Here is a 13,526-nt window from a genome sequence, read left to right as displayed (position 1 = left end):
CAAATGTCTGACCTCACTTCCCCCTTGTTTCCTAGGTGATGACCAGACGCTGCAGGGGGAGAGACCTGGATCCACAGCCTGGTATATATATATCCCCCTGTCCTGTAATACACATGTATACTCTGCCAACCCACTGTTACTGTAACGTACATGTACTGTGTGTGATCCCAGTGTACACGCTCTGCCCCCTCACCGTCTCTGTACTGTAATATACATGTATGTGATCCCAGTGTACACGCTCTGCCCCCTCACCGTCCCTGTACTGTAATATACATGTATGTGATCCCAGTGTACACGCTCTGCCCCCTCACCGTCTCTGTACTGTAATATACATGTATGTGATCCCAGTGCCCACGCTCTGCCCCCTCACCTTTCCTGTACTGTAATATACATGTATGTGATCCCAGTGTACACGCTCTGCCCCCTCACCGTCCCTGTACTGTAATATACATGTATGTGATCCCAGTGTACACGCTCTGCCCCCTCACCGTCTCTGTACTGTAATATACATGTATGTGATCCCAGTGCCCACGCTCTGCCCCCTCACCGTCCCTGTACTGTAATATACATGTATGTGATCCCAGTGTACACGCTCTGCCCCCTCACCGTCCCTGTACTGTACTATACATGTATGTGATCCCAGTGCCCACGCTCTGCCCCCTCACCGTCCCTGTACTGTAATATACATGTATGTGATCCCAGTGTACACGCTCTGCCCCCTCACCATCTCTGTACTGTAATATACATGTATGTGATCCCAGTGTACACGCTCTGCCCCCTCACCGTCCCTGTACTGTAATATACATGTATGTGATCCCAGTGTACACGCTCTGCCCCCTCACCGTCTCTGTACTGTACTATACATGTATGTGATCCCAGTGTACACGCTCTGCCCCCTCACCGTCTCTGTACTGTACTATACATGTATGTGATCCCAGTATACACGCTCTGCCCCCTCACCGTCCCTGTACTGTAATATACATGTATGTGATCCCAGTGTACACGCTCTGCCCCCTCACCGTCGCTGTACTGTAACATACATGTGTGTGATCCCAGTGTACACGCTCTGCCCCCTCACCATCTCTGTACTGTACTATACATGTATGTGATCCCAGTGTACACGCTCTGCCCCCTCACCGTCTCTGTACTGTACTATACATGTGTGTGATCCCAGTGTACACGCTCTGCCCCCTCACCTTTCCTGTACTGTAATATACATGTATGTGATCCCAGTGTACACGCTCTGCCCCCTCACCGTCCCTGTACTGTAATATACATGTATGTGATCCCAGTGTACACGCTCTGCCCCCTCACCGTCTCTGTACTGTAATATACATGTATGTGATCCCAGTGCCCACGCTCTGCCCCCTCACCGTCCCTGTACTGTAATATACATGTATGTGATCCCAGTGTACACGCTCTGCCCCCTCACCGTCCCTGTACTGTACTATACATGTATGTGATCCCAGTGCCCACGCTCTGCCCCCTCACCGTCCCTGTACTGTAATATACATGTATGTGATCCCAGTGTACACGCTCTGCCCCCTCACCGTCTCTGTACTGTAATATACATGTATGTGATCCCAGTGTACACGCTCTGCCCCCTCACCGTCCCTGTACTGTAATATACATGTATGTGATCCCAGTGTACACGCTCTGCCCCCTCACCGTCTCTGTACTGTACTATACATGTATGTGATCCCAGTGTACACGCTCTGCCCCCTCACCGTCTCTGTACTGTACTATACATGTATGTGATCCCAGTATACACGCTCTGCCCCCTCACCGTCCCTGTACTGTACTATACATGTATGTGATCCCAGTATACACGCTCTGCCCCCTCACCGTCGCTGTACTGTAACATACATGTATGTGATCCCAGTGTACACGCTCTGCCCCCTCACCGTCGCTGTACTGTAACATACATGTGTGTGATCCCAGTGTACACGCTCTGCCCCCTCACCGTCTCTGTACTGTACTATACATGTATGTGATCCCAGTGTACACGCTCTGCCCCCTCACCTTTCCTGTACTGTACTATACATGTATGTGATCCCAGTGTACACGCTCTTCCCCCTCACTGTCCCTGTACTGTACTATACATGTATGTGATCCCAGTGTACACGCTCTGCCCCCTCACCGTCTCTGTACTGTAATATACATGTATGTGATCCCAGTGCCCACGCTTTGCCCCCTCACCGTCCCTGTACTGTAATATACATGTATGTGATCCCAGTGTACACGCTCTGCCCCCTCACCGTCTCTGTACTGTACTATACATGTATGTGATCCCAGTATACACGCTCTGCCCCCTCACCGTCCCTGTACTGTAATATACATGTATGTGATCCCAGTGTACACGCTCTGCCCCCTCACCGTCCCTGTACTGTACTATACATGTATGTGATCCCAGTATACACGCTCTGCCCCCTCACCGTCGCTGTACTGTAACATACATGTGTGTGATCCCAGTGTACACGCTCTGCCCCCTCACCGTCGCTGTACTGTAACATACATGTGTGTGATCCCAGTGTACACGCTCTGCCCCCTCACCGTCTCTGTACTGTACTATACATGTATGTGATCCCAGTGTACACGCTCTGCCCCCTCACCGTCTCTGTACTGTACTATACATGTATGTGATCCCAGTGTACACGCTCTGCCCCCTCACCGTCCCTGTACTGTACTATACATGTATGTGATCCCAGTGTACACGCTCTGCCCCCTCACCTTTCCTGTACTGTAATATACATGTATGTGATCCCAGTGTACATGCTCTGCCCCCTCACCGTCTCTGTACTGTACTATACATGTATGTGATCCCAGTATACACGCTCTGCCCCCTCACCGTCCCTGTACTGTACTATACATGTATGTGATCCCAGTGTACACGCTCTGCCCCCTCACCGTCCCTGTACTGTAATATACATGTATGTGATCCCAGTGTACACGCTCTGCCCCCTCACCGTCTCTGTACTGTACTATACATGTATGTGATCCCAGTATACACGCTCTGCCCCCTCACCGTCCCTGTACTGTAATATACATGTATGTGATCCCAGTGTACACGCTCTGCCCCCTCACCGTCCCTGTACTGTAATATACATGTATGTGATCCCAGTGTACATGCTCTGCCCCTTCACCGTCTCTGTACTGCACTATACATGTATGTGATCCCAGTGTACACGCTCTGCCCCCTCACCGTCGCTGTACTGTAACATACATGTATGTGATCCCAGTGTACACGCTCTGCCCCCTCACCGTCCCTGTACTGTAATATACATGTATGTGATCCCAGTGTACATGCTCTGCCCCCTCACCGTCTCTGTACTGTACTATACATGTATGTGATCCCAGTATACACGCTCTGCCCCCTCACCGTCCCTGTACTGTAATATACATGTATGTGATCCCAGTGTACACGCTCTGCCCCCTCACCGTCCCTGTACTGTAATATACATGTATGTGATCCCAGTGTACACGCTCTGCCCCCTCACCGTCTCTGTACTGTACTATACATGTATGTGATCCCAGTATACACGCTCTGCCCCCTCACCGTCGCTGTACTGTAACATACATGTATGTGATCCCAGTGTACACGCTCTGCCCCCTCACCGTCGCTGTACTGTAACATACATGTGTGTGATCCCAGTGTACACGCTCTGCCCCCTCACCGTCTCTGTACTGTACTATACATGTATGTGATCCCAGTGTACACGCTCTGCCCCCTCACCTTTCCTGTACTGTAATATACATGTATGTGATCCCAGTGTACACGCTCTGCCCCCTCACCTTTCCTGTACTGTAATATACATGTGTGTGATCCCAGTGTACACGCTCTGCCCCCTCACCTTTCCTGTACTGTAATATACATGTATGTGATCCCAGTGTACACGCTCTGCCCCCTCACCGTCCCTGTACTGTAATATACATGTATGTGATCCCAGTGTACATGCTCTGCCCCCTCACCTTTCCTGTACTGTAATATACATGTATGTGATCCCAGTGTACACGCTCTACCCCCTCACCGTCGCTGTACTGTAACATACATGTGTGTGATCCCAGTGTACACGCTGTGCCCCCTCACCTTTCCTGTACTGTAATATACATGTATGTGATCCCAGTGCCCACGCTCTGCCCCCTCACCGTCCCTGTACTGTAATATACATGTATGTGATCCCAGTGCCCACGCTCTGCCCCCTCACCGTCCATGTACTGTAACAACCATGTGCTGTATGTGATCCCAGTGCCCACGCTCTGCCCCCTCACTGTCTCTGTACTGTACTATACATGTGTGTGATTCCAGTGCCCACGCTCTGCCCCCTCACCTTCCCTGTACTGTACTATACATGTATGTGATCCCAGTGTACACGCTCTGCCCCTCACCGTCCCTGTACTGTAACATACATGTGTGTGATCCCAGTGTACACGCTCTACCCCCTCACCTTTCCTGTACTGTAATATACATGTATGTGATCCCAGTGTACACGCTCTGCCCCCTCACCGTCGCTGTACTGTAACATACATGTGTGTGATCCCAGTGTACACGCTCTGCCCCCTCACCGTCTCTGTACTGTACTATACATGTATGTGATCCCAGTGTACACGCTCTGCCCCCTCACCTTTCCTGTACTGTAATATACATGTATGTGATCCCAGTGTACACGCTCTGCCCCCTCACCGTCGCTGTACTGTAACATACATGTGTGTGATCCCAGTATACACGCTCTGCCCCCTCACCTTTCCTGTACTGTAATATACATGTATGTGATCCCAGTGTACACGCTCTGCCCCCTCACCGTTGCTGTACTGTAACATACATGTGTGTGATCCCAGTGTACACGCTCTGCCCCCTCACCGTCTCTGTACTGTACTATACATGTATGTGATCCCAGTGTACACGCTCTGCCCCCTCATCGTCCCTGTACTGTACTATACATGTATGTGATCCCAGTGTACACGCTCTTCCCCCTCACTGTCCCTGTACTGTACTATACATGTATGTGATCCCAGTGTACACGCTCTGCCCCCTCACCGTCCCTGTACTGTAATATACATGTATGTGATCCCAGTGTACATGCTCTGCCCCCTCACCTTTCCCGTACTGTAATATACATGTATGTGATCCCAGTGTACACGCTCTGCCCCCTCACCATCGCTGTACTGTAACATACATGTGTGTGATCCCAGTGTACACGCTCTGCCCCCTCACCGTCTCTGTACTGTACTATACATGTATGTGATCCCAGTGTACACACTCTGCCCCCTCACCGTCTCTGTACTGTACTATACATGTGTGTGATCCCAGTGCCTACGCTCTGCCCCCTCACTGTCCCTGTACTGTACTATACATGTATGTGATCCCAGTGTACACGCTCTGCCCCCTCACCTTCCCTGTACTGTACTATACATGTATGTGATCCCAGTGTACACGCTCTGCCCCCTCACCGTCTCTGTACTGTACTATACATGTGTTTGATCCCAGTGTACACGCTCTGCCCCCTCACCGTCCCTGTACTGTAACATACATGTGTGTGATCCCAGTGCCCAGGCTCTGCCCCCTCACCTTCCCTGTACTGTAACATACATGTGTGTGATCCCAGTGCCCAGGCTCTGCCCCCTCACCTTCCCTGTACTGTACTATACATGTGTGTGATCCCAGTGTACACGCTCTGCCCCCTCACCGTCTCTGTACTGTACTATACATGTGTGTGATCCCAGTGCCCACACTCTGCCCCTCACCATCCCTGTACTGTAATATACATGTGTGTGATCCCAGTGCCCAGGCTCTGCCCCCTCACCGTCCCTGTACTGTAACATACATGTGTGTGATCCCAGTGCCCAGGCTCTGCCCCCTCACCTTCCCTGTACTGTACTATACACGTATGTGATCCCAGTGTACACGCTCTGCCCCCTCACCGTCTCTGTACTGTACTATATATGTATGTGATCCCAGTATACACGCTCTGCCCCCTCACCGTCGCTGTACTGTAACATACATGTGTGTGATCCCAGTGTACACGCTCTGCCCCCTCACCGTCGCTGTACTGTAACATACATGTGCTGTATGTGATCCCAGTATACACACTCTGCCCCCTCACCGTCTCTGTACTGTACTATACATGTGCTGTATGTGATCCCAGTATACACACTCTGCCCCCTCACCGTCTCTGTACTGTACTATACATGTATGTGATCCCAGTATACACGCTCTGCCCCCTCACCGTCCCTGTACTGTAACATACATGTGTGTGATCCCAGTGCCCACGCTCTGCCCCCTCACCGTCCCTGTACTGTAATATACATGTGTGTGATCCCAGTGTACACGCTCTGCCCCCTCACCGTCTCTGTACTGTACTATACATGTGTGTGATCCCAGTGCACACGCTCTGCCCCCTCACCGTCCCTGTACTGTAACATACATGTGTGTGATCCCAGTGCCCAGGCTCTGCCCCCTCACCTTCCCTGTACTGTAACATACATGTGTGTGATCCCAGTGCCCAGGCTCTGCCCCCTCACCTTCCCTGTACTGTACTATACATGTGTGTGATCCCAGTGTACACGCTCTGCCCCCTCACCGTCTCTGTACTGTACTATACATGTGTGTGATCCCAGTGCCCACACTCTGCCCCTCACCATCCCTGTACTGTAATATACATGTTTGTGATCCCAGTGCCCAGGCTCTGCCCTCTCACCGTCCCTGTACTGTAACATACATGTGTGTGATCCCAGTGCCCAGGCTCTGCCCCCTCACCTTCCCTGTACTGTACTATACATGTATGTAATCCCAGTATACACACTCTGCCCCCTCACCGTCTCTGTACTGTACTATACATGTGTGTGATCCCAGTGTACACTCTGCCCCCTCACCATCACTGTACTGTAACATACATGTGTGTGATCCCAGTGCCCACGCTCTGCCCCCTCACCTTCCCTGTACTGTAATATACATGTATGTGATCCCAGTGCCCACACTCTGCCCCCTCACCGTCCATGTACTGTAACAACCATGTGCTGTATGTGATCCCAGTGCCCATGCTCTGCCCCCTCACCTTCCCTGTACTGTACTATACATGTGTGTGATCCCAGTGTACACTGTGCCCCCTCACCGTCCCTGTACTGTAACATACATGTGTGTGATCCCAGTGCCCACGCTCTGCCCCTCACCATCCCTGTACTGTAATATACATGTATGTGATCCCAGTGCCCACGCTCTGCCCCCTCACCGTCCATGTACTGTAATATACATGTATGTGATCCCAGTGCCCACGCTCTGCCCCCTCACCGTCCATGTACTGTAATATACATGTATGTGATCCCAGTGCCCACGCTCTGCCCCCTCACCGTCCATGTACTGTAACAACCATGTGTTGTATGTGATCCCAGTGCCCACGCTCTGCCCCCTCACTGTCTCTGTACTATACATGTGTGTGATTCCAGTGCCCACGCTCTGCCCCCTCACCTTCCCTGTACTGTACTATACATGTATGTGATCCCAGTGTACACGCTCTGCCCCTCACCGTCCATGTACTGTAACATACATGTGTGTGATCCCTGTGCCCACACTCTGCCCCCTCACCGCCCCTGTACTGTTATATACATGTATGTGATCCCAGTATACACGCTCTGCCCCCTCACCGTCCCTGTACTGTAACATACATGTGTGTGATCCCAGTGTACACGCTCTGCCCCCTCACCGTCTCTGTACTGTACTATACATGTGCTGTATGTGATCCCAGTATACACACTCTGCCCCCTCACCGTCTCTGTACTGTACTATACATGTGCTGTATGTGATCCCAGTATACACACTCTGCCCCCTCACCGTCTCTGTACTGTACTATAGATGTATGTGATCCCAGTATACACGCTCTGCCCCCTCACCTTCCCTGTACTGTACTATACATGTATGTGATCCCAGTGTACACGCTCTGCCCCCTCACCTTCCCTGTACTGTACTATACATGTATGTGATCCCAGTGTACACGCTCTGCCCCCTCACTGTCCCTGTACTGTACTATACATGTATGTGATCCCAGTGTACACGCTCTGCCCCCTCACCGTCCCTGTACTGTAATATACATGTATGTGATCCCAGTGTACATGCTCTGCCCCCTCACCGTCTCTGTACTGTACTATACATGTATGTGATCCCAGTATACACGCTCTGCCCCCTCACCGTCGCTGTACTGTAACATACATGTATGTGATCCCAGTGTACACGCTCTGCCCCCTCACCGTCGCTGTACTGTAACATACATGTGTGTGATCCCAGTGTACACGCTCTGCCCCCTCACCGTCTCTGTACTGTACTATACATGTATGTGATCCCAGTGTACACGCTCTGCCCCCTCACCGTCCCTGTACTGTACTATACATGTATGTGATCCCAGTGTACACGCTCTGCCCCCTCACCTTTCCTGTACTGTAATATACATGTATGTGATCCCAGTGTACACGCTCTGCCCCCTCACCGTCCCTGTACTGTAATATACATGTATGTGATCCCAGTGTACATGCTCTGCCCCCTCACCTTTCCTGTACTGTAATATACATGTATGTGATCCCAGTGTACACGCTCTGCCCCCTCACCGTTGCTGTACTGTAACATACATGTGTGTGATCCCAGTGTACACGCTCTGCCCCCTCACCTTTCCTGTACTGTAATATACATGTATGTGATCCCAGTGTACACGCTCTGCCCCCTCACCGTCGCTGTACTGTAACATACATGTGTGTGATCCCAGTGTACACGCTCTGCCCCCTCACCGTCTCTGTACTGTACTATACATGTATGTGATCCCAGTGTACACGCTCTGCCCCCTCACCTTTCCTGTACTGTAATATACATGTATGTGATCCCAGTGTACACGCTCTGCCCCCTCACCTTTCCTGTACTGTAATATACATGTATGTGATCCCAGTGTACACGCTCTGCCCCCTCACCGTCGCTGTACTGTAACATACATGTGTGTGATCCCAGTGTACACGCTCTGCCCCCTCACCGTCTCTGTACTGTACTATACATGTATGTGATCCCAGTGTACACGCTCTGCCCCCTCACCGTCCCTGTACTGTACTATACATGTATGTGATCCCAGTGTACACGCTCTGCCCCCTCACTGTCCCTGTACTGTACTATACATGTGTGTGATCCCAGTGCCTACGCTCTGCCCCCTCACTGTCCCTGTACTGTACTATACATGTATGTGATCCCAGTGTACACGCTCTGCCCCCTCACCTCCCCTGTACTGTACTATACATGTATGTGATCCCAGTGTACACGCTCTGCCCCCTCACCGTCTCTGTACTGTACTATACATGTGTGTGATCCCAGTGTACACACTCTGCCCCCTCACCGTCCCTGTACTGTAACATACATGTGTGTGATCCCAGTGCCCAGGCTCTGCCCCCTCACCTTCCCTGTACTGTAACATACATGTGTGTGATCCCAGTGCCCAGGCTCTGCCCCCTCACCTTCCCTGTACTGTACTATACATGTGTGTGATCCCAGTGTACACGCTCTGCCCCCTCACCGTCTCTGTACTGTACTATACATGTGTGTGATCCCAGTGCCCAAACTCTGCCCCTCACCATCCCTGTACTGTAATATACATGTGTGTGATCCCAGTGCCCAGGCTCTGCCCCCTCACCGTCCCTGTACTGTAACATACATGTGTGTGATCCCAGTGCCCAGGCTCTGCCCCCTCACCTTCCCTGTACTGTACTATACACGTATGTGATCCCAGTGTACACGCTCTGCCCCCTCACCGTCTCTGTACTGTACTATATATGTATGTGATCCCAGTATACACGCTCTGCCCCCTCACCGTCGCTGTACTGTAACATACATGTGTGTGATCCCAGTGTACACGCTCTGCCCCCTCACCGTCGCTGTACTGTAACATACATGTGCTGTATGTGATCCCAGTATACACACTCTGCCCCCTCACCATCTCTGTACTGTACTATACATGTGCTGTATGTGATCCCAGTATACACACTCTGCCCCCTCACCGTCTCTGTACTGTACTATACATGTATGTGATCCCAGTATACACGCTCTGCCCCCTCACCGTCTCTGTACTGTACTATACATGTGTGTGATCCCAGTATACACGCTCTGCCCCCTCACCGTCCCTGTACTGTAACATACATGTGTGTGATCCCAGTGCCCACGCTCTGCCCTCTCACCGTCCCTGTACTGTAATATACATGTGTGTGATCCAAGTGTACACGCTCTGCCCCCTCACCGTCTCTGTACTGTACTATACATGTGTGTGATCCCAGTGCACACGCTCTGCCCCCTCACCGTCCCTGTACTGTAACATACATGTGTGTGATCCCAGTGCCCAGGCTCTGCCCCCTCACCTTCCCTGTACTGTAACATACATGTGTGTGATCCCAGTGCCCAGGCTCTGCCCCCTCACCTTCCCTGTACTGTACTATACATGTGTGTGATCCCAGTGTACACGCTCTGCCCCCTCACCGTCTCTGTACTGTACTATACATGTGTGTGATCCCAGTGCCCACACTCTGCCCCTCACCATCCCTGTACTGTAATATACATGTTTGTGATCCCAGTGCCCAGGCTCTGCCCCCTCACCGTCCCTGTACTGTAACATACATGTGTGTGATCCCAGTGCCCAGGCTCTGCCCCCTCACCTTCCCTGTACTGTACTATACATGTATGTAATCCCAGTATACACGCTCTGCCCCCTCACCGTCTCTGTACTGTACTATACATGTGTGTGATCCCAGTGTACACTCTGCCCCCTCACCATCACTGTACTGTAACATACATGTGTGTGATCCCAGTGCCCACGCTCTGCCCCCTCACCATCCCTGTACTGTAATATACATGTATGTGATCCCAGTGCCCACGCTCTGCCCCCTCACCGTCCATGTACTGTAACAACCATGTGCTGTATGTGATCCCAGTGCCCATGCTCTGCCCCCTCACCTTCCCTGTACTGTACTATACATGTGTGTGATCCCAGTGTACACTGTGCCCCCTCACCGTCCCTGTACTGTAACATACATGTGTGTGATCCCAGTGCCCACGCTCTGCCCCTCACCATCCCTGTACTGTAATTTACATGTATGTGATCCCAGTGCCCACGCTCTGCCCCCTCACCGTCCATGTACTGTAATATACATGTATGTGATCCCAGTGCCCACGCTCTGCCCCCTCACCGTCCATGTACTGTAACAACCATGTGTTGTATGTGATCCCAGTGCCCACGCTCTGCCCCCTCACTGTCTCTGTACTGTACTATACATGTGTGTGATTCCAGTGCCCACGCTCTGCCCCCTCACCTTCCATGTACTGTACTATACATGTATGTGATCCCAGTGTACACGCTCTGCCCCTCACCGTCCATGTACTGTAACATACATGTGTGTGATCCCTGTGCCCACACTCTGCCCCCTCACCGCCCCTGTACTGTTATATACATGTATGTGATCCCAGTATACACGCTCTGCCCCCTCACCGTCCCTGTACTGTAACATACATGTGTGTGATCCCAGTGTACACGCTCTGCCCCCTCACCGTCTCTGTACTGTACTATACATGTGCTGTATGTGATCCCAGTATACACACTCTGCCCCCTCACCGTCTCTGTACTGTACTATACATGTGCTGTATGTGATCCCAGTATACACACTCTGCCCCCTCACCGTCTCTGTACTGTACTATAGATGTATGTGATCCCAGTATACGCGTTCTGCCCCCTCACCGTCTCTGTACTGTACTATACATGTGTGTGATCCCAGTATACACGCTCTGCCCCCTCACCGTCCCTGTACTGTAACATACATGTGTGTGATCCCAGTGCCCACGCTCTGCCCCCTCACCGTCCCTGTACTGTAATATACATGTATGTGATCCCAGTGCCCACGCTCTGCCCCCTCACCGTCCATGTACTGTAACAACCATGTGCTGTATGTGATCCCAGTGCCCACGCTCTGCCCCCTCACTGTCTCTGTACTGTACTATACATGTGTGTGATTCCAGTGCCCACGCTCTGCCCCCTCACCTTCCCTGTACTGTACTATACATGTATGTGATCCCAGTGTACACGCTCTGCCCCTCACCGTCCATGTACTGTAACATACATGTGTGTGATCCCTGTGCCCACACTCTGCCCCCTCACCTTCCCTGTACTGTACTATACATGTGTGTGATCTCAGTGTACACGCCCTGCCCCCTCACCTTCCCTGTACTGTACTATACATGTGTGTGATCCCAGTGTACACTGTGCCCCCTCACCATCCCTGTACTGTAACATACATGTGTGTGATTCCAGTGCCCATGCTCTGCCCCCTCACCATCCCTGTACTGTAATATACATGTATGTGATCCCAGTGCCCACGCTCTGCCCCCTCACCGTCCATGTACTGTAATATACATGTATGTGATCCCAGTGCCCACGCTCTGCCCCCTCACCGTCCATGTACTGTAACAACCATGTGCTGTATGTGATCCCAGTGCCCACGCTCTGCCCCCTCACCTTCCCTGTACTGTACTATACATGTATGTGATCCCAGTGTACACGCTCTGCCCCTCACCGTCCATGTACTGTAACATACATGTGTGTGATCCCTGTGCCCACACTCTGCCCCCTCACCTTCCCTGTACTGTACTATACATGTGTGTGATCTCAGTGTACACGCCCTGCCCCCTCACCGTCCCTGTACTGTACTATACTTATTATTATTATTATAATTTATTTATATGGCGCCACAAGTGTTCCGCAGCGCCTTTCAAAGTACTTAAACAAATTGTAGACAAGCAACGTACAGAACAATACAATACAGGACCAGGACATGGATAATATATATTGCTACATTAGCGACCATAGCACCCAGATAAGCAACAGAGCATAAGCAGCCAAGTGTTAGGTGCCCTAGTGGGGAGTAAGAGGTAAATGACACTATAGTAAGGAGAAGCACAAGAGGGTAGAGGGCCCTGCTCGTAAGAGCTTAGATTCTAAAAGGGAGGGGAAGACAAACAGGGGTGACACAGATGGGGAGGAAATTGTATGTATCAGTGAGTTAGGATGATAGCTGGAAGGCTTTGATGAAGTAGTGGGTCTTGAGAGCCATACATGTATGTGATCCCAGTGTACACACTTTGTCCCCTCACCATCCGTGTACTGTATGTAATACAGATGACATGTAGAACAATATGTTTCATGTTGATACATGAGCACACACCTGGCAGATAGCTATATACTAATACCTGCTTCTTACTGGATGTTGCTGTTGCAGATATCACACAATACTGAGAGATGTCTGGTCTACTGGTGACACCACGACCGAGGGTCTCACAATCCTATCCCTCCCCCCAACCACTAATCCCAGACGGAAGCGGACACTTTGAGGAACCGCGTCCTGATCCCAGCACAGAGGGGGAGGTACAGCTGCAGTTGGAGATGTAAGTGTGGAGCGAGGGGTATGGGGGTAATTACACAGATGGCTGTATTCTCTGTCAGTCATTCCCAGTACTCCCGCACCAGTAA

General features: G+C 51.3%; 1 protein-coding gene across 1 annotated transcript in view; it reads left to right on the top strand.

The window, feature by feature from the left end:
• Positions 1 to 13,526, top strand: part of LOC148506338 (small ribosomal subunit protein RACK1-like) — a 54,500-nt gene continuing 40,974 nt past the window's right edge. Inside the window, exons 1-2 of the mRNA XM_088446881.1 lie at positions 1 to 81; positions 13,276 to 13,441. Coding sequence (XP_088303007.1) covers positions 13,296 to 13,441 — 146 coding nt within the window. The 5' untranslated portion in view covers positions 1 to 81; positions 13,276 to 13,295. The remainder of the gene's footprint in view (positions 82 to 13,275; positions 13,442 to 13,526) is intronic.

The sequence above is a fragment of the Taudactylus pleione genome, unplaced genomic scaffold (assembly GCF_031769625.1).
Source record: "Taudactylus pleione unplaced genomic scaffold, aTauple2 ptg000407l, whole genome shotgun sequence".
NCBI lineage: Eukaryota > Metazoa > Chordata > Amphibia > Anura > Myobatrachidae > Taudactylus > Taudactylus pleione.
Note: the sequence above shows the minus strand (reverse complement) of the source record. Positions and strands in the feature narration are given on the sequence as shown.